The sequence below is a fragment of the Erythrolamprus reginae genome, unplaced genomic scaffold, assembly GCF_031021105.1.
Source record: "Erythrolamprus reginae isolate rEryReg1 unplaced genomic scaffold, rEryReg1.hap1 H_6, whole genome shotgun sequence".
Classification (NCBI taxonomy): domain Eukaryota; kingdom Metazoa; phylum Chordata; class Lepidosauria; order Squamata; family Dipsadidae; genus Erythrolamprus; species Erythrolamprus reginae.
The window spans coordinates 356106-379236 of NW_027248517.1; the positions used below are offsets into that span (position 1 = coordinate 356106).

Below are 23131 nucleotides of genomic sequence, written 5' to 3' on the forward strand. Positions count from 1 at the left end.
AAATAAGTAAGCATGGAAAGGAAGGAAGAAAGGAAGGCAGGTGACAAATTAGTAGCGCTGGGGAGGAAGGGAGGGAGGCCACTGGTGATTGCTTTCTCGGGGGAGAAAGAGGCTTCCAGAATGGAGAGGTGAGGTTTCTCTGGAGAGAGCAATCGTCCGTGGTCTCCCTCCCTCCCTCCCCAGTGCCGTTCATTCGTCGCTCGCCTTCCTTTTCTTTCTTTCCTTCCTTCCATCCTTCCGCCCTTCTTTCCTTCCTTCCTTCCATCCTTCTTCCCACACCTGCTCCTGTTCCAGCTTAACTCTTAACAAACCGTGCCAATGCATCCCTGGTTGGGGAATTGTCAAGAGCCATTTTGCAACCTTTTCCAGAGAGCATCCGAGACAGAAGCAGGCGGCTCCAGGTGATCCTTTTGTCTTTTGTGGCTGCCAGGCTGAAATTGATCACAGAGGAGAGCCAAACTTCCTCCTTCCAGTGTCACTATGCCGGATTTTTTTTATTTGGAGGGGCCCTTTCTGTAGGCATAACACACACACACATACACACATACACCGCCTCAGGTCTCAGAGCACAAGTGAGCAACAGAGAGGGGAAATTGAAGAAATCCAGATTGGGGACCGCCATAGGACCACACCCAGCCCTGTGGCTGCCCCTCTTCATTATCCCTTTCCTCCTCCTCTTCCTCCTCGCTGCCTCCTCCTCATGGAACCTGTCTGCTGCTGTCAGGACTGGGAGGTGGACGGCTGAGGGATGGGCAGAGAGGCAAAAGCTCACCCAACCCACCTCCACGGGCTTGCTCACCTTACCTCCTCCTCTCTCCCAGGTTCAAAATGCAATAAAGCTAATTTAAGACTGTCAAAACTTCAAAACTGAGAAAAAAGAGCTTCTAAAATAATGTCTCTTGATAAGGAAATAATAAACACACGCACGCACAAATTAAAATATAAAACTCCCACTCCTTCTCCTAAAATGGTTGCTTCCAGACAGGGAAGTGAATGAAAAGTAATGAATCCTGTGATTGGCTGGTGGCTAAGTGTCCCCTGAATCCAAAAGGCCAGGGCGAAAGTGCTTTTGAGACCCATTCAGTGAAAGGGCCAGGGAGAAATGGCAGCCACCAATGGCTGGGGAGCGGAAGGCTGCAGATGGAACAGGCTCAGCCAAGTGGAGGAGGCTAAAAGTCCCATTCCTTATAACAATACAGTACAACGGCAAATGTAATTAAATTTAAAATTACAATATAAAAATCCAATCTTTATAAACAATCATACTAGTTCAAACATACAACATATATCTCATTTCGTTGGCCAGGGGGCTGAGACTTAATTGCCCCACGGCTGGCGACATAGGTGAGTCCTCAGACTCTCTTGTGTTAATTATCAAAATAGACATTGTTCATTCATACCTCATGAGTGTGGAACTGTTCTTTAACTTCCTCTATATCAGTGGAGATCTCTCCTTGCCCGTGCAATGAATCTTCAGCTGACAGAAGCCATGAGAGAACTTCTTCTAATTCAGTTTGGTAGCTTTCTAGGTCTGTTTCTGAACTTATGGATGAAGTTGCAAATAACTTCTGTTCTTGACTTTCAAAATGCTGTTAAATAAATAATGTAGTTAAAGAAAAATTCACTAGTATACGATCTTCTGGATTAATAAATGAAATGTAGTCATTTTAATTTAATAATTAATAAATCATATGGCATCAGTTTCACTAAAAATTAGATTGATATACAGATTTTTATTAATTTGTACAAAGGCATTGGAATTGGCATTGGGTACAAAGCCATCTCATAAATATTAACAGAAAAGAGTAATCAGACATTCTTTGTGAACAGCTTTAGTTATGTTTGGTTAAAACATTAATTGTGGAAAGCTCAGTATGTATATTCGGTCACACTCTAACCGAATGCAAAGCTACATTAATGCATATAAACATTGTAAATACAGTGATACCTCGTCTTACGAACCCCTCGTAATACGAACTTATCGAAATACGAACCTGGGGTTTAAGATTTTTTTACCTCTTCTTCCAAACTATTTTCAGCTTACGAACCTGCCGCCGCCGCTGGGATGCTCCGCCTCCAGACTTCCGTTGTCACCCGAAGCATCCGTTTTCACACTGGTGGGATACCCCTGCTGGGATTCCCCTACAGCATCGCAAAATCCAGAAATGGGGTTTCCCATGGAGGGGAGCCTCAGTGAAATCCCACCAGTGCAAAAACGGGCGCTTTGGCTGGCAAAAGGGGTGATTCCTATGAGAAACATTGTTTCGTCTTACAAACTTTTCAGCTTACGAACCTCGTCCTGGAACCAATTAAGTTCATAAGACAAGGTATCACTGTAATTATAAAAGTACAGTTGTAAGTTAAAATAATTGTTCAATTTTTTACATTTCAGTATAACCTATAACATTATCTTTGCCATGTATTAAATTAGAGATTAAATAAACTAGGAATTTTAAACAATGGTATTTCTACATTATTATTGTTATGCCATAATCATGCTTGTCTTTTAAAGGCAATAGCAGTATTTTTCTCATCGTACTGAATATATCTGTCTCTGCTTCAATGTATCCCTAATGAATGGCAGACATAAAACTAACAATTCATGGCAGGGACACTTCTTTGCTTTATATTAGGAATGTGGACCTTCATCACCATTTTTGTTTTTCTTTTATTTACATCACATTTTTTTACAGAAGGCAAAACATACTATATTGAATATTTGTATGAAAGAGAGAAATTTAGTAAGGAAGGTTGAATTTATTTTATGCATATTTTATTTTTAAATAATTTGGGGAATTCTACATTCAGAATGGGACTTTTTGCCTCCTCCATTTCTCCGAGCCTGTTTCTTCCCCAGCCTTCCATCCCCCAGCCATTCAGTGCTGGCTTTTCTCCCAGGCCCTTTCACTGAACGGATCTCAAAAGCACTTTCGCCCTGGCCTTTTGGATTCAGGGGACACTTAGCCACCAGCCAATCACAGGATTCATTCCTTTTCATTCACTTCCATGCTGCTTGTGTGTTTCTGGAAGCAGCCTTTTTTAGGAGAAGGAGCGAGGGGGGACACGCGCCTGACATGATATTTCTCTCAGAGCAGTTGAGCAATGATCTGAGACTAAGGGGCTTAGAAGCTGTGCCTTTGTCATGGTCAGACCATTTTCTGCTACGGCTTGACATAAAGGCTCCAATCGTTCCCCGCAGGGAGGCGGAACCGACTAGGTGGTTCTGTCCCAGATGCCTGATGGATCCAGAAGGTTTTCAGAGAGCGACTGGGGTTTTACCAGATTCACTCATACACAGCTCAGCGGAGTCTCTTGCTTTGGCCTGGAACAGGGCTGCGACGGAAGCTCTTGCCCGAATTGTGCTGTTGCAACCTCTTTGTGGTGCTAGACCCCGGAGACCTCCTTGGTTTACCGAGGAACTCCGGGTATTAAAACGGCAGAAGTGGTGAAGGAAGAGTAAATCTGAATCTGATTGAACACTTGAAAGAGCTCATATTAAGACTTACAAAGTGGCGCTCAAGGTGGCAAGACACGCCTATCATGCCGCCTTGATTGCATCAGCAGAATCCCACCCGACCACTCTGTTTAGGGTGACCTGCCAAGGATTTTAACTCATTTTTCGCTGATAAAGTCGCTCAGATCCGGACAGACCGCGACTCCAATTGGATAGCAGTGTCGACTGCTTGTCCACCTGTCTGGGGGGAGTTTGACCTGGTGATACCTGATGAAGTAGACAAGGACATTGGAGCTGTGAGTTCCACCACCTGTTTACTGGATCCGCGTCCCTCTTGGTTGGTTTCAGCCAGCAGAGAAGTGACACGGAGCTGAGTCCAGGAGATTGACAACACTTCTTTGAGGGGGGGAGTCCTTTCTGGCTCCCTACAAGGAGGCACTCATGCACCCCCTCCTCAAGAAGCCTTACCTGGACCCAGCCGTACTTAATAACTATCATCCAGTCTCCAACCTTCCCTTTATGGGGAAGGTTGTCCAAAAGGTGGTGTCGCTCCAGCTCCAGCGGTCCTTGGAAGAAGCCAATTATCTAGGCCCTCGACAATCAGGATTCTGGCCCAGCTACAGCATGGCAACCGCTTTGGTTATGCTGCTGGATAATCTCTGGCGGGCCTGGGACAGGGGTTTATCCTCTGTCCTGGTGCTTCTTGATCTCTCAGCAGATTTCAATACCATCGACTATGGTATCCTTCTGCGCCGGCTGGAGGGATTGGGAGTGGGAGGCACTGTCTGGCAGTGGTTCGCCTCCTACTTCTCTGGTGAGTCGCAGTCGGTATTAGTGGGGGGTCAGAGGTCAACCTCTAGGTCTCTCCCTTGTGGGGTGCCTCAGGGGTCGGTCCTCCTCTCCCTGCTATTTAATATCTACATGAAACCGCTGGGTGAGATCATCCAAGGGCATGGGGTGAGGTATCATCAGTATGCTGATGATACCCAGTTGTACATCTCCACATCATGTTCAGTCAGTGACGGTGGAAGTGATGTGTCAGTGTCTGGAGGCTGTTGGGGTCTGGATGGGTGTCAACAGGCTCAAACTCAACCCTGACAAGACAGAGTGGCTGTGGGTTTTGCCTCCCCACGACAATTCTATCTGTCCGTCCATTACCCTGGCGGGGGAATTATTGACCTCCTTGGAGAGGGTCCACAACTTGGGTGTCCTCCTTGATCTACAGCTAACCTTAGAACATCATCTTTTGGCTGTGGCAAGGAGGGTGTTTGCCCAGGTTCGCCTGGTGCACCAGTTGCGGCCCTATTTGTACAGGGAGTCACTGCTCACAGTCACTCATGCCCTCATCACCTCGTTGTTCGAATACTGCAATACTCTTCACATGGGGCTACCTTTGAAGAGTGCTCGGAAACTCCAGATCATACAGAATGCGGCCGCGAGAGCAATCATGGGCTTCCCTAGGTATGACCATATTTCATCAACACTCCGTGGCCTGCACTGGCTGCCGATCAGTTTCTGGTCACAATTCAAAGTGTTGGTAATGACCTAAAAAGCCCTACATGGCACAATACCTACCAGGCCGTCTTCTGCCACATGAATCCCAGCGGCCAATTAGGTCCCACAGAGTTGGCCTTCTCCAAGTCCTGTCGACTAAACAATGTTGGTTGGCAGGGCCCAGGGGAAAAGCCTTCTCTGTGGCGGCCCGGACCCTCTGGAATCAACTCCCTCCAGAGATTCAAACAGCCCCCATCCTCCTCGCCTTCCATAAAATGCTGAAGACTCACCTCTGTTGCCAGGCGCGGGGATGATTACCTCCCCACTTCGTTGTGCTTTCTGACCTCTGTTGTATGATTAACTGGGTTGAATGTGTATGATTGTGTAGTTGGTGATTTTATCACACTATTTATGTTAAATTAATGTTTTTTTAATTGACTTTTAAATTTTTTATTAGATTTGTAATGTATTGTATTATTGGTATGTTGTGAGCCACCCCGAGTCTCCGGAGAGGGGCGGCATACAAATCTTATAAATAAATAAATAATAAATATTTTAATTTGATTAAAAGTAAGGCAGAAATCAAAATAACAAATGAGTGCAGTTTCCCTATTTTATATAAAAAAATATGTACTTAATAGAATCTTTTCTGGTTCAGTGATTCTAAAACAAAATTACATCCTCTTCTTAAGAATCCCACCCCATTCTTCATTCCTTGTGCTTTATAAGCACAAGGAACGGGATGGGGAAGACTCCAATGTTCCCTTTAATTTTTTTTGGGTCCGTGCGGATATGTATAGTGTCTGAGCAGCACATTTTCATGCCTGAGCACGTGAATTTTTTTCATAGAAGTCACCCAAGACGGTGTTATTTATTTTGCAAAACCTCCTTCCCTGTTCCAGGGAAGAGGCATATACTTTTTTCTGTAGAATCACCCTGGTATACCCAAATATGGGAGGGAGCACAGCTTCCTTTTTGCCTATCGGCCCTCCAGGTGTCCTTTAAAAAAGTAAAGTGTAAAGAAATTTCCATTGTGCTTTTTTCTTTTCTCAACCAGTATCCTTCTGGTATCCCAAATTAATATGACTTTTTTTCAATTTCCACACCCTCCTCCAATAAGAATTAAGGTGGCACTGGACCTCTGCTTGGAACTCTGCTCTGACAGGCCCAAATTCGTCCAGGAAGTTTCAATTCCCCCCTTACTTTCTCCTCCTTGCTTGGTCCATGGTGAGCAGCAGCAGACATGCTGAGGGAATTGTCTGCAGACTTTGTGAGCCTCCTCCCCCTCTCCCCCCTCCCTTTCTCCTCCCACTGCCACTGCCTGCAAGCTGGAGGAGTCAAGCAAGGCTCTGCAAAGCTCAGGTGCCGGGGAAAATGAAGTGAGTCGTCTGCACGGCACTTGAAAGTACTGCATTAAAGTTTGGTTTGTGTGTGCGGCCACGTGGCTGAGGAAGAAACAGGCTCGGAGAAGTGGGGGAGGCAAAAAATCCTAGACTCTTCTACATTTACCTCATGGAAGGAAAAACCTATGAACATGATGGTGAACCTATGACATGCCTGCCGGAAGTGGCATGCAGAGTCATTTCTTTGGGCATATGTAGCCATCTCCCCATGCTCTTCTGGGTTGTCAGTCGACTCTGCTCATTGTCAGTCGACTCTGCTATCCAATCGGAGTTGAGGTCTGCCCAGATCCGAAAAACTTTATCAGCAAAAAATGTGTTAAAATCCTCGGCACTACTCTGCAAGGGCTCCTCAACTCCCCCCTGGATGAGAAGGGAGCAGGTTACCCTAAACAGAGCAGCCAGGTGAGATTCCGCTGATGCAATCAAGGCAGCATGATACGCGCATCTTGCCGCCTTGAGCGCCACTTTGTAAGTCTTAATATGAGCTCTTACAAGTGTTCGATCGGATTCGGACTTACTCTTCCTCCATCGCTTCTCTAGACGTCCCTTCTGGTATTTCAACTCTTGGAGCTCCTCGTTGAACCATGGAGCTCTACGGGGTCTAGTGCCGCAGAGAGGTCGCAACGGCGCAATTCGGTCAAGAGCCTCCGTTGCAGCCTTGTTCCAGGCCTCAGCAAGAGACTCTGGCGAACTGTGAACGAGTGTATCTAGAATAACCCCAAGCGCCCTCTGAAAACCCTCTGGGTCCATCAGGCGTCTGGGGCGGAACCTCCTAGTCAGTTTCACCTCCCTGCAGGCAAGGATTGGATCCAGGAAGTCAAGCCGCAATAGAAAATGGTCTGACCATCACAAAGGCAACGCTTCTAAGCCCCTTAGTCTCAGACCATTACTCAATTGCTCAGAGAGGAATACCATGTTGGGTGCGTGCCCCCCCTCATGAGTCGAACCTTGTACTTCTTGAGTCAGGTCCATGGCTGTCATGGTGGCCATGAACTCCTGCACTAGCCCAGAGGTTTCCCCGAGTGACGGTAGGTTAAAGTCCGCCAAGACAATAAGTCTGGGGAACCCTACCGCCAGCCCGGCTACCTCCTCGAGCAGCACAGGCAGGGCTGTTGACACGCAGCTGGGAGGCAGGTATGTGAGTAACAAGCTCATCTGAACCCCTAAGTCCAACTTAACCAGGAGGCACTCACAACCCGCAATCTCTGTAGCAACGAGTCTACGTAGGCAAAGGCTCTCCCTGGCTATAATAGCCACTCTCCCCCCGCTTCCCTGGGGTCGGGGCTGATGCCATACCCGAAACCCGGCTGGGCAAATTTCAGAGAGAGGAACTCTTCCCTCTGGGCCCAGCCAGGTTTCGGTCACACATGCCAGGTCGGCCTCCTCATCCAGGATCAAATCCCGGATGAGGAGAGCTTTATTTACCACCAACCTGGAATTGAGTAGCAGCAGCCTGAGCCCCGGGCCAGAGTTACACTAGTCACCAGTGCCTTGAGTTGAGCTCATGGAGCCAGAAGAAAGAATCGCTACTAAGCAGCAATCCCTCCTTCCCCTGGAACGGCTAACTCCATGGCTCCCACCATATCTGCCTCTCCCCAGCAAGACCAGAATATTCTGACCCTCTGTCACCCCAGAGATAGGTGCCCCCTCCCCTCCTGCCTCTCCAGCGTCAGGTGTGCCAAGAATTTCATTCATACCGTATCCATTCACCTCATACATACTATAATCCTATCCACCCACCCCATCCCATCCACCACCACCCTCCCATACACCTCCATTCACTCCACTCTATTCATTCCAGTAGTTATAAACATCCATCACTAAAAAACCGCAATAATTAATTTAAAAATATAGTTTAATTAAAACACTAGCAAAATAGTCCCATTCACTCATGGCATATATAATTTAACCCCCCCTAAAATTAGCTAAAACAATAAACATAAAACATAAAAAACATAGACAGAAATAGCATAGAAGTAATTAATTTGCTAATAGTTCTTAAAAAAGCAAAAAGCAAAAAGCAGCAGCAAGAGGGCGCCAAACTCCAGGCTGGTTAAGTTCTTGAAATTGTAGAAGTTCTAGAAAAGTCCAATATCAGTATCTGAGTCTCAGAGTATAGGTACAAGATGGTCTTTCCAGTGCTGGCCACAGCCATTGACCAGTACTGTAAAAGTTCTGTTTCTTTACCTCGGTTGTAATTGTCCCAAGTTCTTCTTTCTCTAAGGGGGCTCCAATTCTCGCCAAACACCTGGGTCAACCTCCAGCAGCCCTCAATCCCGCTAGGCAACATCTCCATCACCCTTCGTAGCTCCACACAGCCTGCACAGCTGCAAACCGCCCCTAGCTAACCCCCACACAACATGATCCCAGTAACTCTTCGTCCTCCCCTTTTGCGGTAGCGAAAATGATGGTCCTTCCAACACCCGGCGCCCCCACCTTTGGCGTCCCGGCATCCTAGGTCCGTGCAATCCAATAAGCCAAATTAACGAAGCTGTCTGGCATGGTGAAGAAACTTTAAGCGGTGTGCTTGTGAGTTTGGAGCGCTAAGGAAGTTAATTGGATCTGTTCGAGAATCGGTTATTGTCATGACTAGAGAAGCCAGAAATAGATCACAGTGGCTGCTCATGAATAGGGGCATACAGAGAACAAGGATTAGCAAAAGTGCATAATTAACGTTCTTCTTTTGAAGAGCTTTAAAGGCTGTTAAAGATGGAGTTTGGATCAGGTCAGATTTGGTGTTTATTTGGATTACGGTTTATTTTTGCTTTCCCTTCGAAATTGTCCCTTTTGCCTTTGAGGAAATGACGTGTCATCTTGGGACTGTCGTGTGGCTTTGGGAGCCGATTTGCCATCTTAGAATTGTGATTTTGTAAACGCAATGAGAAGATTTCAATAAGATTTGAATAAGATTTGAATAAGATATGAATAACAATGGGAAGATTTGAATAACATCATCACGGAGCGGAATGGGAAAGATCTGCAGAGCAATTAAGCAAGAATCTTTTCTAACTTTTCTAGCTTTTTTAACAGAATAAGTTAACATATACTTTTGAGATACGCATGGAGAAGATCTGGAGCAGGACATGGACATTTTACATTAAATTTAATTTTTACAGTATCATCTTAAGCAAAGAAGAAGAAGAAAATACAGTATTTTTAGAAGAAAGGAATATGTTAGAATCATGGTTATATCTGTTAGAATAATGGGCATATTACTCAATAAGAGGCATTATATTCTTAAATGTTTAAATATCTTAAAATTATTTAATTTATTGAATTATTGAATCTATTTGATAATAATATGGATTTGATAGTATTAACATCAGGAGGGGAAAGAGTGTTCTGAAAGGATTCTATGTTTTTTATATCTTTTTCTTTTAATTAGGATAAGATGGTGACTATATGAAATTCATTATGCACAGCCTAAAAAGGGGGGGGGGTATAGTTTTAGAGGGAATGTATTTTGTTTTGGAGAATATCTGGTTGGAAGAAAGGGGAATTATTTAATAAGTAAAAAGCTTTTTATGTTTTATATGATACTGGTTATAATGAGGCTTTGACAGATTCTTTGTATTTTTTTTCTTTTTATAAATTTTTTATTAGACCTTTTTCTTAAAAAAATTAAGATTTGGGAAAATTTAAACTTAAATCTAGAACTTAGGATATAAAAGAAACACATGTTTATATGGAAATATATTATTTGAATGGAGAAGAGGAGTGAAGTATGCTAAGCGATGGCAAGAATATAAGAAAATTATCTTAAACTTTAGGAACAGCTAATTGATTCTATAAGATTTTTATAAGATATAACGTGTGTTGTAGTTGGCTCTAGCCCAGCTCCTGCCCCAGGGAATGGGGAGGTGGATGCAGGGGAAAATTCAACATGTCACAGGCCTGTGTTATTGCCGACAGAATCAGTTCAGAGTTTAGTTTCCTCGGATGAAGAAGAAGGTGGGAGTGACTCGGCAGAGGAGGGCTTGGCACACAGCCCAGGCAGTCAATCTCCCTTATCTTCCTTTGATTCAGATGATGATGTTTTGGACCCACGCAAGCGCAGAATTATGCGTAGAAGAGACCAAGTAAGAACATATTACAGGAAATAAGGGAGGCCACCTGTGTTTGGGTGGGGCTCCAGTAATTAGGGCTGTTGCTATAAATAGCAGCATGTGGGTTTGGCCGTTGTGGAAGAATATCTGATCGGAGTTCGTCAGGAATCTTGTGTTGCTGGACTTTGTTGGTTTTTCACGCCTTTGAAACCAAAGCAGAGCACCGTGTGTGTGTGTGTCTAACTTCGTTGGAAGAAGAAGGGGTGTGAAGTTTCTTCACAGCTGGTAGCTAAGTACTTAATGACTGCTTAAGGGAAATTGTACAAACTACCCGGTTGTTTTGGGAAGAGTGCTCTTTGCAATACAAAAATAGTGCTTCATTTATTTTGACTTTTGTGATAAAGAACGTTGTTTTGAATTTTCAAACGTGTGTGTGTCTGAAATTTGTACCCTTGAATTTTTGGGAGGCTCCTATCAGAGAGCCCGGCAGAACAACGTGTATGAAATAAGTATTAAAAATGAATTAATAATGGAATGAATTTATCGAGATAAGAAATGAACTGATTCTTGGAATACGCTATTTTCTAAGGAATCTTTTTTTCTTTATATACAAAGCAATTTTAAAAGTTTGCAAAAATTGAAAATGTTTCATGGAGAAAAATTTAATATTTGGGAAAATTTAAAATTTAAATCTAGAACTTAGGATTTATCAGAATCACATGTGTATATGGAAATATATGGATTTGATGGCAAGAAAATAAGAAACAAGTATTGAAAATGGAATTAATAATGAAATAATGGAATGAATTTACTTAGATAAGAAATGAACTGATTTTTGGTTTAAGCTCTCTTTATTATTATTTATTTATTTATTAATCAGATTTGTATGCCGCCCCTCTCCGCAGACTCGGGGCGGCTCACAGCAATAATAATACAATGTAAACAAATCTAATATTTAAGTTAATTTAAAAGCCCAATTAAGAAACCAATCATACATACTAACATACCATGCATAAATTTTATAAGCCTAGCGGAGGGAAAGTCTCAATTCCCCCATGTCTGACGACAGAGGTGGGTTTTAAAGAGCTTGCAAAAGGCAAGGAGGGTAGGGGCAACTCTGATATCTGGGGGGAGTTGGTTCCAAAGGGTCAGGGCCGCCACAGAGAAGGCTCTTCCCTTGGTTCCCGCCAAATGACATCGTTTAGTTCAGTGATTTTCAACCTTTTTTTGAGCTGTGACACATTTTTTACATATACAAAATCATGGGGCACATTGACAGGGGTGTGTGGGGGGGGGCTAAAAAAAGTTTGGACAAAAAAAATATCTCTCCCTCTTCCTCCCTTTTGCTCTATTTCACTCCCTCTTTCTCTCTCTTCCTTCCTTCCCCTCTCTATCCATCCCTCTTTCTTTCTCTCTTCCTTCCTTCCTCTCTTTTTTGCTTTCTTTCTATATCTCCCTCCTTCCCTGCCTCTCTCTCTCTCTCTTGCTTTCTCTCTCTCTCTGTTTCTCTCTTTCTTTCTTTCTTTCTTTCTTTCTCTCTCTTTCTCTCTTGCTTTCTCTCTCTCTCTTGCTTTCTCTCTCTCTCTTTCTCTCTTGCTTTCTTTCTCTCTCTCTTGCTTTCTTTCTCTCTTTCTTTTTCTCTCTCTCTCTTTCTCTCTCTCTTGCTTTCTTTCTCCCTCTCTCTTGCTTTCTTTCTCTCTCTCTCTCTTGCTGAGCTTCGCGGCACACCTGACCATGTCTCACGGCACACTAATGTGCCACGGCACACTGGTTGAAAAACACTGGTTTAGTTGATGGGACTCAGAGAAGGCCAACTCTGTGGGACCTAACTGGCCGCTGGGATTCGTGCGGCAGGAGGTGGTCCCGGAGATATTCTGGTCTGGTGCCATGAAGGGCTTCATAGGTCATAACCAACACTTTGAATTGTGACCGGAAACTGATCGGCAACCAATGCAGACTGCGGAGTGTTGGTGTGACATGGGCGTATTTAGGAAAGGCCATGATAGCTCTCGCAGCTGCATTCTGCATGATCTGAAGTTTCCAAACACTTTTCAAAGGTAGCCCCATGTAGAGAGCATTACAGTAGTCGAGCCTCGAGGTGATGAGGGCATGAGTGACTGTGAGCAGTGACTCCCAGTCCAAATAAAGCCGCAACTGGTGCACCAGGCGAACCTGGGCAAATGCCCCCCTCGCCACAGCTGAAAGTTGTTTCTCTAATGTGAGCTGTGGGTCGAGGAGGATGCCCAAGTTGCGGACCCTCTCTGAGGGGGTTAGTGATTCCCCCACCAGGATAATGAATGGGCAGATGGAATTGTCCTTGGGAGGCAAAACCCACAGCCACTCCGTCTTATCAGGGTTGAGTTTGAGTCTGTTGACACCCATCCAAACCCCAACAGCCTCCAGGCACTGGCATATCACTTCCACTGCTTTGCTGACTGGACAAGGGGTGGAGATGTAGAGCTGGGTATCATCTGCATATTGATGATACCTCACCCCATGCCCTTGGATATCTCACCCAGCGGTTTCATGTAGATATTAAATAGTAGGGGGGAGAGGACCGATCCCTGAGGCATCCCACAAGGGAGCAACCTAGAGGTCGACCTCTGACCCCCCACTAACACCGACTGCGACTGACTGGAGAGGTAGAAGGAGAACCACTGGAGAACAGTGCCTCCCACTCCCAACCCCTCCAGCCGGCACAGAAGGATACCAGGGTCGATGGTATCGAAAGCCGCTGAGAGGTCAAGAAGCACCAGGACAGAGGATAAACCCCTGTCCTGGGCCCACCAGAGATCATCCATCAGCGCGACCAAAGCAGTTTCCGTGCTGTATCTGGGCCTGAATCCTGATTGCTGAGGGCCTATATAATCGGCTTCTTCCAAGGACCGCTGGAGCTGGAGCGCCACCACCTTCTCAACAACCTTCCCCATAAAGGGAAGGTTGAAGACTGGTCGATAGTTGTTGAGAATGGCTGGGTCCAGGGAAGGCTTCTTGAGGAGGGGGCGCACAAGTGCCTCCTTGTAGGGATCTGGGAAGGACCCCCTCCCCAAAGAAGCGTTGACAATCTCCTGGACCCAGCTCTGTGTCACCTCCCTGCTGGCCGAAACCAGCCAGGAGGGACACGGATCCAGTAAACAGGTGGCGGAACTCACAGCTCCAATGGCCTTGTCCACTTCATCAGGTGTCACCAGATCAAAATCTTCCCAGACAGGTGGACAAGTACGTGCCTCAGTCACCTCGACTGACTCGTTGTCAGTCGACTCTGTATTCCAATTGGAGTCGAGGTCCGAGCGATTTTATCAGCGAAAAACGTGTTAAAATCCTTGGCACTACTCTTCAAGGGCTCCCCAACTCCCCCCTCATTACGAAGGGAGCGGGTCACCCTAAACAGAGTGGCCGTGCGGGATTCCGCTGATTCAATCAAGGCGGTATGATACGTGCATCTTGCCACCTTGAGCGCCACTTTGTAAGTCTTAACGTGAGCTCTTACAAGTGTTCGATCAGATTCGGACTTACTCTTCCTCCATCGCTTCTCTAGAGGTCTCTTCTGGCGTTTCAACTCCTGGAGCTCCTCGTTGAACCATGGAGCTCTATGGGGTCTAGTGCCACGGAGAGGTCGCAACAGCGCAATTCGGTCAAGAGCCTCCGCTGCAGCCTTGTTCCAGGCTTCAGCCAGAGACTCTGCTGAACTGTGTACGAGTGTATCTGGAATAACCCCAAGCGCCTTCTGAAAGCCCTCTGGATCCATCAGGCATCTGGGGCGGAACAGCTTAATCGGTTCTGCCTCCCTGCGGGGAAGAATTGGAGCCAGGAAGTCAAGCCGCAGTAGAAAATGGTCCGACCATGACAAAGGCAACACTTCTAAGCCCCTTAGTCTCAGACCATTACTCAGTTGCCCAGAGAGGAATACCATGTCGGGTGCGTGCCCCCCCTCGTGAGTCGGACCCTTCGTCTAATGAAAATATGTTATTTACTTTATTGACTTAAAACTATCAAAAATATGGACTCAAGAAGGGAAGCTTTTCCTATTACCTATTGGGATCAATTTAAATAGAATAGGGCATGAGAATTCCACTGGGCTTGCAGCGATAAAGTTAGAGTAGGGTATAAAAAAATTAGCTGGACATACAGCGCTATATTTATGATTAGATCCTGGTTGGATATTGGAGAGCTTCCTTCCTTCCCTTAAAAATTTTTTTTATGAAAAATGATGGAGAAATTACCTTAGATATTTAAATTTTAGACAATCTGGATCAAATTTGGAAGAGCATTTTACTAATTTTTGAAAGGTTATAACTTGGGTCAGGATTAGGGAAGGGGAATTTTCTTTTTTATTCACTGGGACCAACAACTTAGATTAGGGCGTGATGATTCCGCTGGGTTTGCAGCAATAAAACTATATTGGGCACGATGATTCAGCTGGGCATTCAGCTTTATATTAAAAAGTTGACCCCAGTGGGCTATTAAGGAAATTTCTTTCTTTTCTTTTCTTTGTTCGGCTTGGAGGATTCTGTTCGGTATGTTCTTTTTTATAATGCAATTTTAAAACTCTGCAAATTTTGGAAAATGCTATAAGGAGATAAGTGGAAAAGTCAATGAGAAGAAGAGGAAAGTTCTTCTTTGCTCATTCCTCCTCTTCTTTCTTTTTTTTGTTATGTGATTTTCTTCTTCTGTTTTTTCTAGTTTTCTTTTTTTATTCTGCTGCGTCTTCACATCTATATTTATCTTATCTATTTGGTGTAATTTTCTATTCCCTGTCTTATGTTTTTTAATTTCTTAATTTCTTTAGAGACTTAATTTCATTTTATTTTTTATAGGTTTAATTTTATTTTGATTCTATCCTTTTCATTTTTAATTTTTTATATAAAGCAATTAGTAATTAGGTTGGTAATTGGATTAATTAGGCAATATTTGGTAATATTATTGGGTTTATTTTTTCCCCTTTGACTACACTACTGTAGGAATTTTTTCAATTTTTTTTAAAGGGTATTTTATTAATAGGCGTTAACTATTTGTAAAGGGTATTGATTATATATGAAAATTGATATGGAAGCGATTAGGAGAGACTTGAAACATTTCAGCCTATTCAATGTGAGATACTAGAATTTGGAACAGCTTAAATGGGGTCTTAGCTAATAGTATATTTCTATAGCATTAAAAAATTGGGCAGCTATTTTTATTCAAATGTCAAAAGTGAAGGTGGTAGAATTGTATTCTATAATTTCCTGAAATTGATTTATTGTAAAACAATTTGATGTTGTTGTTATAATTTTTATTGTATTGGAGAGAATTTTTAAAAAAAACTTTGCCGAAAAAGAAATGCTGCCCCATGCACTTGAGCTGGTTGGTCGCTCTTGCCCTTTTTCCTTCAGCTGCTGCTGCTGCTCTTCTGGGGCAGTGGGGAGGCAGAAAGTGATACTGCTGGGCAGGGAATAGTGGCTACCAGTGGGGAGCAGCCAAAGCAAGGCCATACATTTGGAGCTTCTTCAGCCAGCGCATGGCACTGCTGAGGTGGGTGGCAGAGAGCACTACTGCAGGTCAGCAAAAGAAGGTTCCTAGCAAGGAGAAGCCCAGGCAAGGTTGTGCATTCAGAGCTTCTCCAGGCAGTGCTCTGGACTGCCAAGATAAAAGCAATTTTGCTTTTAAATGGAATAAAATATACTGCTAGTAATGGTCTATAATGTAACAATTTTCAAAAAAAAAATTGTTCCCAGTTGTTAAGTGTGTTTTCCTGATTGTTTGTACCTTAAATGAATAGAAAAAAGTTATTATTCCCTGTAAACTTTGCTTTTGTGGTCAGCACAATGATAATTTGAAATTAATCTATTTTCAATGATATTCGCAATATTTCAAGATAGTTAAGAAACTTCTGGAATTGTGAAAACTATCAAGAAGTTTCTAGAACTGTCCAAATTATCTAGAACTTTTTGGGACTGTACAGAATTGTAGGTAGCTGTATAACTACAGTTATATAGGGCCACCATAGCCCTTCCTGAGAGACGGAGGGACAGGATCTAATTGATTGGGATTGCATAGTAAGTGGGCAATGGCCATCACAGACAAAGGGGAACTGACCTAGACAGACAGGTGTGAATTCAATATCTATTCAGATTCTGATAACGACAATATTCACACTTTACCCACACTCATTAGAGGAGCTTAGGAATGTAAATGTATATATTGTGTGTTACCCTGGTACTGGGTGATCAATCTTGCTCTGCTGTATTTTAATACTGCATGGAATAAAGACTATTTTTATCACGTTTGGAGAGACATCCTTTTTCCCTACAGTACACAGCAACTTAGTCAATTTAGATGGCATCAAGAGGTTGCATACATCCAGCAGACACATTTTGCTACATATGTGGCCAGTTTATAAGGACAAGAGCGAAAAAGTACTCTGTGGAAGTATCTGCTAAGATGTGTGAGGCCTACAAAGCATACTTCGGCATGCCTGTTGGTGACCAAGACAAACCATGGACTCCTCATTTCACATGTGAGCACTGCAAGAAAACTCTCGAAGGTAAGTGGATAAATGCTACTCTCTTAAATAGCAGATTAACTGTGCTAATATTGTAAATATCACTAGTTATTAGTATGAAATAGGCCTAAATCAAATTCTCAATCCAAATTTTATTTTGTTTGCTGATAGGTTGGTACAGGGGAGAGAAGAGGGCCATGCATTTTGCTATCCCAAGAATTTGGCGTGAACCAACTGATCACTCAACAAATTGCTACTTCTGCATGGTGGACCCTTTCAAACATTGCACTGGCAAAAATGCACTGCCAGTAACATATCCTGACATTCCTTCATCTATTGCCCCAGTACCATACTGCCTTGAACTTCCTGTACAACACCTCCAGACAGAGCTACACCACCTTCAAAAGAAAGCAGCAGGTCAGACACTGAGGAAGACATTGAAGATCACAATTTCTTTTCATATGCAGATGAGGAGCGGAAGCCATGCTACCCTAACCAAAAAGACCTCAACGATCTGATCAGAGACCTTGGTCTCACCAAGTCCAATGCTGAGCTTCTGACATCAAGGCTCAAACAATGGAACTTATGAGATGAAAGCGTCCAAGTCACAGATCAGGGGAAATAAAAACATGATGGGCGACTATATTTGGGGATTGATTCATGAAACTGATTTGCAGTATAGTCGTAAATCTCAGAAAACCGCACACTTCTGAACAGTTTTTGGTAATCTGTGTAAATTTGCAATGCATATAGTGTTCGTAGTCTGACTGTATAAACAGTCATCTGTTTCTATAGTAAAAATGCATAATTTTCATTGCCGTGGTCACAAAAGCGAAGTTTATGATGAATGTAAGCAATTTTTAATTTGTTTTAGACATAAGCAATTGGAATATAACATTTAAAAGCTGGGAACAAAATTTGTGTTACATCAGTGAAGGGCTGCCAAAACTTTTACTACCACACTCTCGGCGTGGCTTATGCAGGATGCCCTGCATTTTCTTTCAACATACCGTATATACTCGAGTATAAGCCGACCCGAGTATAAGCCGAGGCACCAATTTTTGCCACAAAAACTGGGAAAATGTATTGACCCGAGTATAAGCCGAGGTTAGAAAATGCAGTGGCTACTGGTAACTTATAAAAATGGAAAACAATAAAATTACATTAATTGAGACATGTTTTAGAATATTTATTTTAAAGAAAACCAGTAAACTAGCTCTGTAAATTTAAAAGAGGGTAAACAAATTAACAATATTAACAATAAATTAAAAAGTAAAAAAAGTAGCTCGATCAGCAACAAAGCTAAAACCTAAGAGTTAAAATCCTTCAAAACTGGATTCCTTCTCATCATTAATTGGATTTACATTATTGTTCTGTTTTTATATATGCTGTGAGCCACCCTGAGTCCTTGGAGAGGGATGGCATACAAATCCAATTAAATAAACAAACAAATAAATAAGTGTATCCAAAGAAGAGCTTCAGCATTAGCTGCTGTGAGGTTATCAGCATAGAAAACCAAATAGATAGATAGATAGATAGATAGATAGATAGAAAGAAAGAAAGAAAAATAGATAGATAGAAAAATAGATAGATAGAAAGATAGAAAAATAGATAGATAGATAGATAGATAGAAATAGATACAGATAGATAGATAGATAGATAGATAGATAGATAGATAGACAGACAGACAGACAGACAGACAGACAGACAGACAGACAGACAGATATAGATAGAAAGATAGATAGACAGACAGACAGACAGATAGAAAAATAGATAGATAGATAGATAGATAGATAGATAGAAAAATAGATAGATAGAAAAATAGATAGATAGAAAAAGAATTCCTGTCTAGCTCTGCCTCAGATCCTATCCAAGCAAGGACAGCAACTACCACAAAATACCATTTTTAAACAGTTTAAATCCTTTCAAAGGAGGGGGAGGAGAATCTGATAGCAGGGGGCCTTTAGTTACTGTAAACCTGTTGACAAATACACACAGGGAGTAAAAAAAAAAGCCTCTGGGTTTCAGCAACAGGTAGCTGGCTTTTTTCATGGTGGGGGGGGAGAGGGGGCATACACACACACACACACACACACACGACCTCACCGGCTTCCCATTGCTTTTTCCCCCTCTCGGTTGGAGCAAATGGCTGCTTCCTTTGCTTGAGCCAGGGAGAGGAACTACGGTGTGCGAGAGGGGACAAAAGCTGGTGCCTCCGCGCTCTGGCTCAAGCAGTGGCGCCCTCGTGTGGTGACTTTGTCAATGACCCGAGTATAAGCCGAGGTTGTGTTTTTCAGCCCATTTTTTGGGCTGAAAAACTCGGCTTATACTCGAGTATATACGGTATTTCAGTGCAAATTGGGTACTCTCAGCTGATTTTCATCTGGCCCCACCCACACTAAACCTCCCCTCCAGGAAGTCTTTACAGGGCCCATTTGGGATGCTAGATAAGTACAGGGCTTGCATGGAGGCTCTGGGAGAGCATTTTTGGCCTCCAGAGGGCCTTGGGTGCAGGGGAGGCCAATTTTGCCCTCCCCAGGCTTCAAAAAAGTCTCTGCAGCCTGGAGAGAGCAAAAAAAATGGGCCTACCAGATCTAATGTAAGTCAGGAAATGGGCCATTTCTGGCCTCCGGAGGGCCTCTGGGGTAGGGAGGCCATTTTCACCCTTCCTAGGCTCCAGGAAAGTCTCTAGAGCCTGGGGAGGGTGAAAAATGGGTCTACCAGAAGTCTCAAAATGGACTGTTTTCAGCCTCTGGAGGCTTCAAGAAGGCCTACTAGGCTCAAAAGGAGATGTGGAGGGCATGTATGCATGTGCAGGGGAATGTGGAGGTTGTGCACATGGGTGCAGGGAGCTGGGGGATCCAATGCCCATGCACAGGATGGTGCGGCATTGTATTATGGGTGTGGGCACACACACATACTCTTTTGGCATGGGCTCTTTTGGCAAGGAAAAAAAGGTTCGCCTTCACTGATATATACAGAATATAGAATAAAACAACTGATTCTTTTCCTCACATACTTTCCTCTCCTAGCAAAGAATGATCATAGATTCATTAATATACAGAATAGTATTTACAAGTGTAACAAGGGTACAATATTTAAAGATGCATTTTCATTATTCTTAAATTAAACACATACTTTCCTAATTAGCTCTCATTCGCAAAACCAATTTTCTTACTTTCATTATTTTATCCTGTAGAATAAAGTATTACTCTTTTAATTTTAAAGTTATTTCTATAACACAGAGTACTTTGATACCCCTTAAAATTATCCAGAGAAATTTGTTATTGTATACTAATAGTTTGGATGAAAGGCTATACATATTGAATAATAATTACAGTCTCAGAGATGAAAATGACATTATTTGGTTAGGAGGGATTCAAGGAACTTGTTTTCTGTATTAATTTAGGGGAATGAATATTAAATAATTAGAATTTTAAGAAGAAGCAAGGTAGATTTAAACTACCAGCAGTGCACAATTCATTTTTAAAAAAGTATAGCTAGTTCTAGCACACTCCTCCTTTGTCAAATACTGTGGTAAAATATCCTTCTGGGAGCACATGCACACAAACCTATTATCAATTTCTTTACATCGCACACATTTTCTGCTATTCTTTCAGGCCCCCCCCCCCCCCATATCTCCTCACTTACAGATAAGCCTATATTTACAACCATTTGTTCAGCAAACATTCCAAACATTCCAAGTGATTTACCACCAATCCCTGAAATTATGGCCACTGTAGTGCTCGCTCAATCCTGTGATCAAAATAATTATTTAGTTATTTACTGTGCTGGTACGCCACCAATTCCTAGAAACTTTGGGAAGCTAACTACATGAACATAAAACAATATCCAAGAACTCAAATACATGATAAAAATTAGGAAATATTAGAATCAAACATAGAAATGCCATGCACCTACAAATCCACCTTCAATTATAACACAGTTTCCGCCTATCAGAGATAGACACATTCACCATTTTCTTGAACTCAAAAAAGGAAAAATGTGTGCAAACCTTTACAAAGAGAGAGTTTAAAAGAATGGGATGGCTTTTGAAAATGTACACTTCTAGTCTTCCAGCTGACACTGAGGCGAGATCAGATGCAAGAAGCGAATCTCCATGCTCCTGTGCTGAGTTCTCCTCATTAAGGGGGGATAAAAAGGGAGCTAAGGCTACCCTGTAGGGGTGATGAAGAAAAAGGATTCCCTGCAGGTCATAGAAAATTTTGCACTAAACTGGATTCTGTTCTGCCGGCTCTCTGCACCAGCCTCTAATTAAATGCAAAGGTAGCAAAAACAGCGTGAAAAGTCAAGAATACTTTCTTTATCCACAGAAAAATAGAACCAAACCCCCTTTTTGTAGTCACGATCCGCACGATCCGCCATGCGAGGAGTCAGGGCAGGCATGATGCGACGGGGTACAGGAACCGGGGTCTGCACTGGCATAGTACCCCCCCCACTGTGAAGCAGGCACAGGCGTGACGCCAGAAACGCGGGGGGAGGACCGCCCAGCCCAACGCACCTCTCGAGTCAGCAGCCAAGCTTCAATGGCCAAGCAGTGCTGCTCCAGCTCATCCAGGGTGCCCGGCAAGGCCTCATGCACCAGCTCATCTAACATTGTCTCTGACAAGCCGTCCTGGAATGCCTCCATCAAAGCAGCCACATTCCACTGCACCTGCCCAATGAGACTGCAAAAGTCACTTCCGCTAATGGGCGCGAGCCTTGTTTTAACTGCTTCAACAACCTTGTGGCCATCTGCTCCCGCACTGGACCCGAAAACTGCCGTCGCAACTGGGAACAAAAAGCGGTATAATCCTGCAGTATCGGATCATCTCTGCCCAGCAATGGAGACACCCAGGAGGCAGTGGGGCTGGCCAATAAGCTGCAGAGGAACACCACCTTCTCTGCATCCCTTGGAAAATGTAGCATTTGCGCATTGATAAACAGCTGCACCTGGCTGAGGAAAGCTGCAAACATGCGTCGGTCGCCCCAAAACTTTTCAGGTATGGCCACAAAACATTTCCTCTATGGTGGGGGCTTTGGAGCAGGAGCCGCTGGTTGCACCTGGGGAAGGGCGGGCTGCTGGGACAATACATCCACCTGGTTCTGCAACTGAAGCACTGTCTGTGTCAAAGCTTGTATTTCCAGCCTCAATGCATCAAACACAGCCTGCATCTCAGCCACACTAGACACACACACACGTGAAAAGTCAAGAATACTTTCTTTATCCACAGAAAAATAGAAGCAAAACCCCCTTTTTGTAGTCAAAGGGCTCACTTTCAAAGCAGACTGAATGCAGTGAAAAAGAAAGAAAGAAACTCCAAGCAATTAACAAGTAGCTGTGAAGTTGTCACAGCTACTCTCCTTCAGACATTGTCCAACTCACATGTTTAACAATGATTTACGTTCAGAGTCCTGATATCAAAGCACAGAGTCCTTGGAGAATCCAGAGAGTCAAGCCACAACTAGACAACTAGACACAAGAACATTTTTTCCGAACGCCATCACTCTACTAAACAAATAATTCCCTCAACACTGTCAGACTTTCTACTAAATCTGCACTTCTATTCTACTAGTTTTTCTCATCATTCCTATCACCCATTTCCTCTCATGTTGACTGTATGACTGTAACTTGTTGCTTATATCCTAAGATTTTTATTAATATTGCTTCTTCATTGCTTATTTGACCCCTATGACAATCATTAAGTGTTGTACCACATGATTCTTGACAAATGTATATTTTATTTTATGTACGCTGAGAGCATATGCACCAAGACAAATTCCTTGTGTGTCCAATCACACTTGGCCAATAAAAATTCTATTCTATTCTATTCTATTCTATCCTATTCTATCACAAACAGATAATCTTCCACACTGAGAGGCCAGCACGCTGCCCATTTAACAGCAGCCCTAATTAGTTGAACCACACCCAACCACAGGTGAACTCTCTTATCTCTTGTAATATCTACGTAGCTGCTCTCTTCTATTCATGGCCCTTTGCATGCGTGCGTCTATAACTGCTTCTTCATCAGAGTTCAGCAAAGATAAGGAGGAGGATGAATTGCTTCCTAATCGGCTGTCTGCAATGAGCCTCTCTGAGGGTCCCATTTCACAGTCACTCCCTGCTTCCGACGATACTTTGCTGTCCGAAGCAGTCGGCAGTAAAACAGGCCTTTGACACTGGGAGGATGTACCCACATCCACCCCCACAGTCCTTGGGGCAGGAGCTGGCCCAGAGCCAACCACAACAGAT

The 23131-nt window shown here is 43.4% G+C and overlaps 1 protein-coding gene across 1 annotated transcript in view; it reads right to left on the minus strand.

Moving 5' to 3' along the window:
* Positions 1–23131, minus strand: part of LOC139155793 (dystrophin-like) — a 583469-nt gene that overhangs the window by 313976 nt on the left and 246362 nt on the right. The window contains exon 10 of the mRNA XM_070731073.1: positions 1401–1589. Within this exon, the coding sequence (XP_070587174.1) occupies positions 1401–1589 (189 nt within the window). The remainder of the gene's footprint in view (positions 1–1400; positions 1590–23131) is intronic.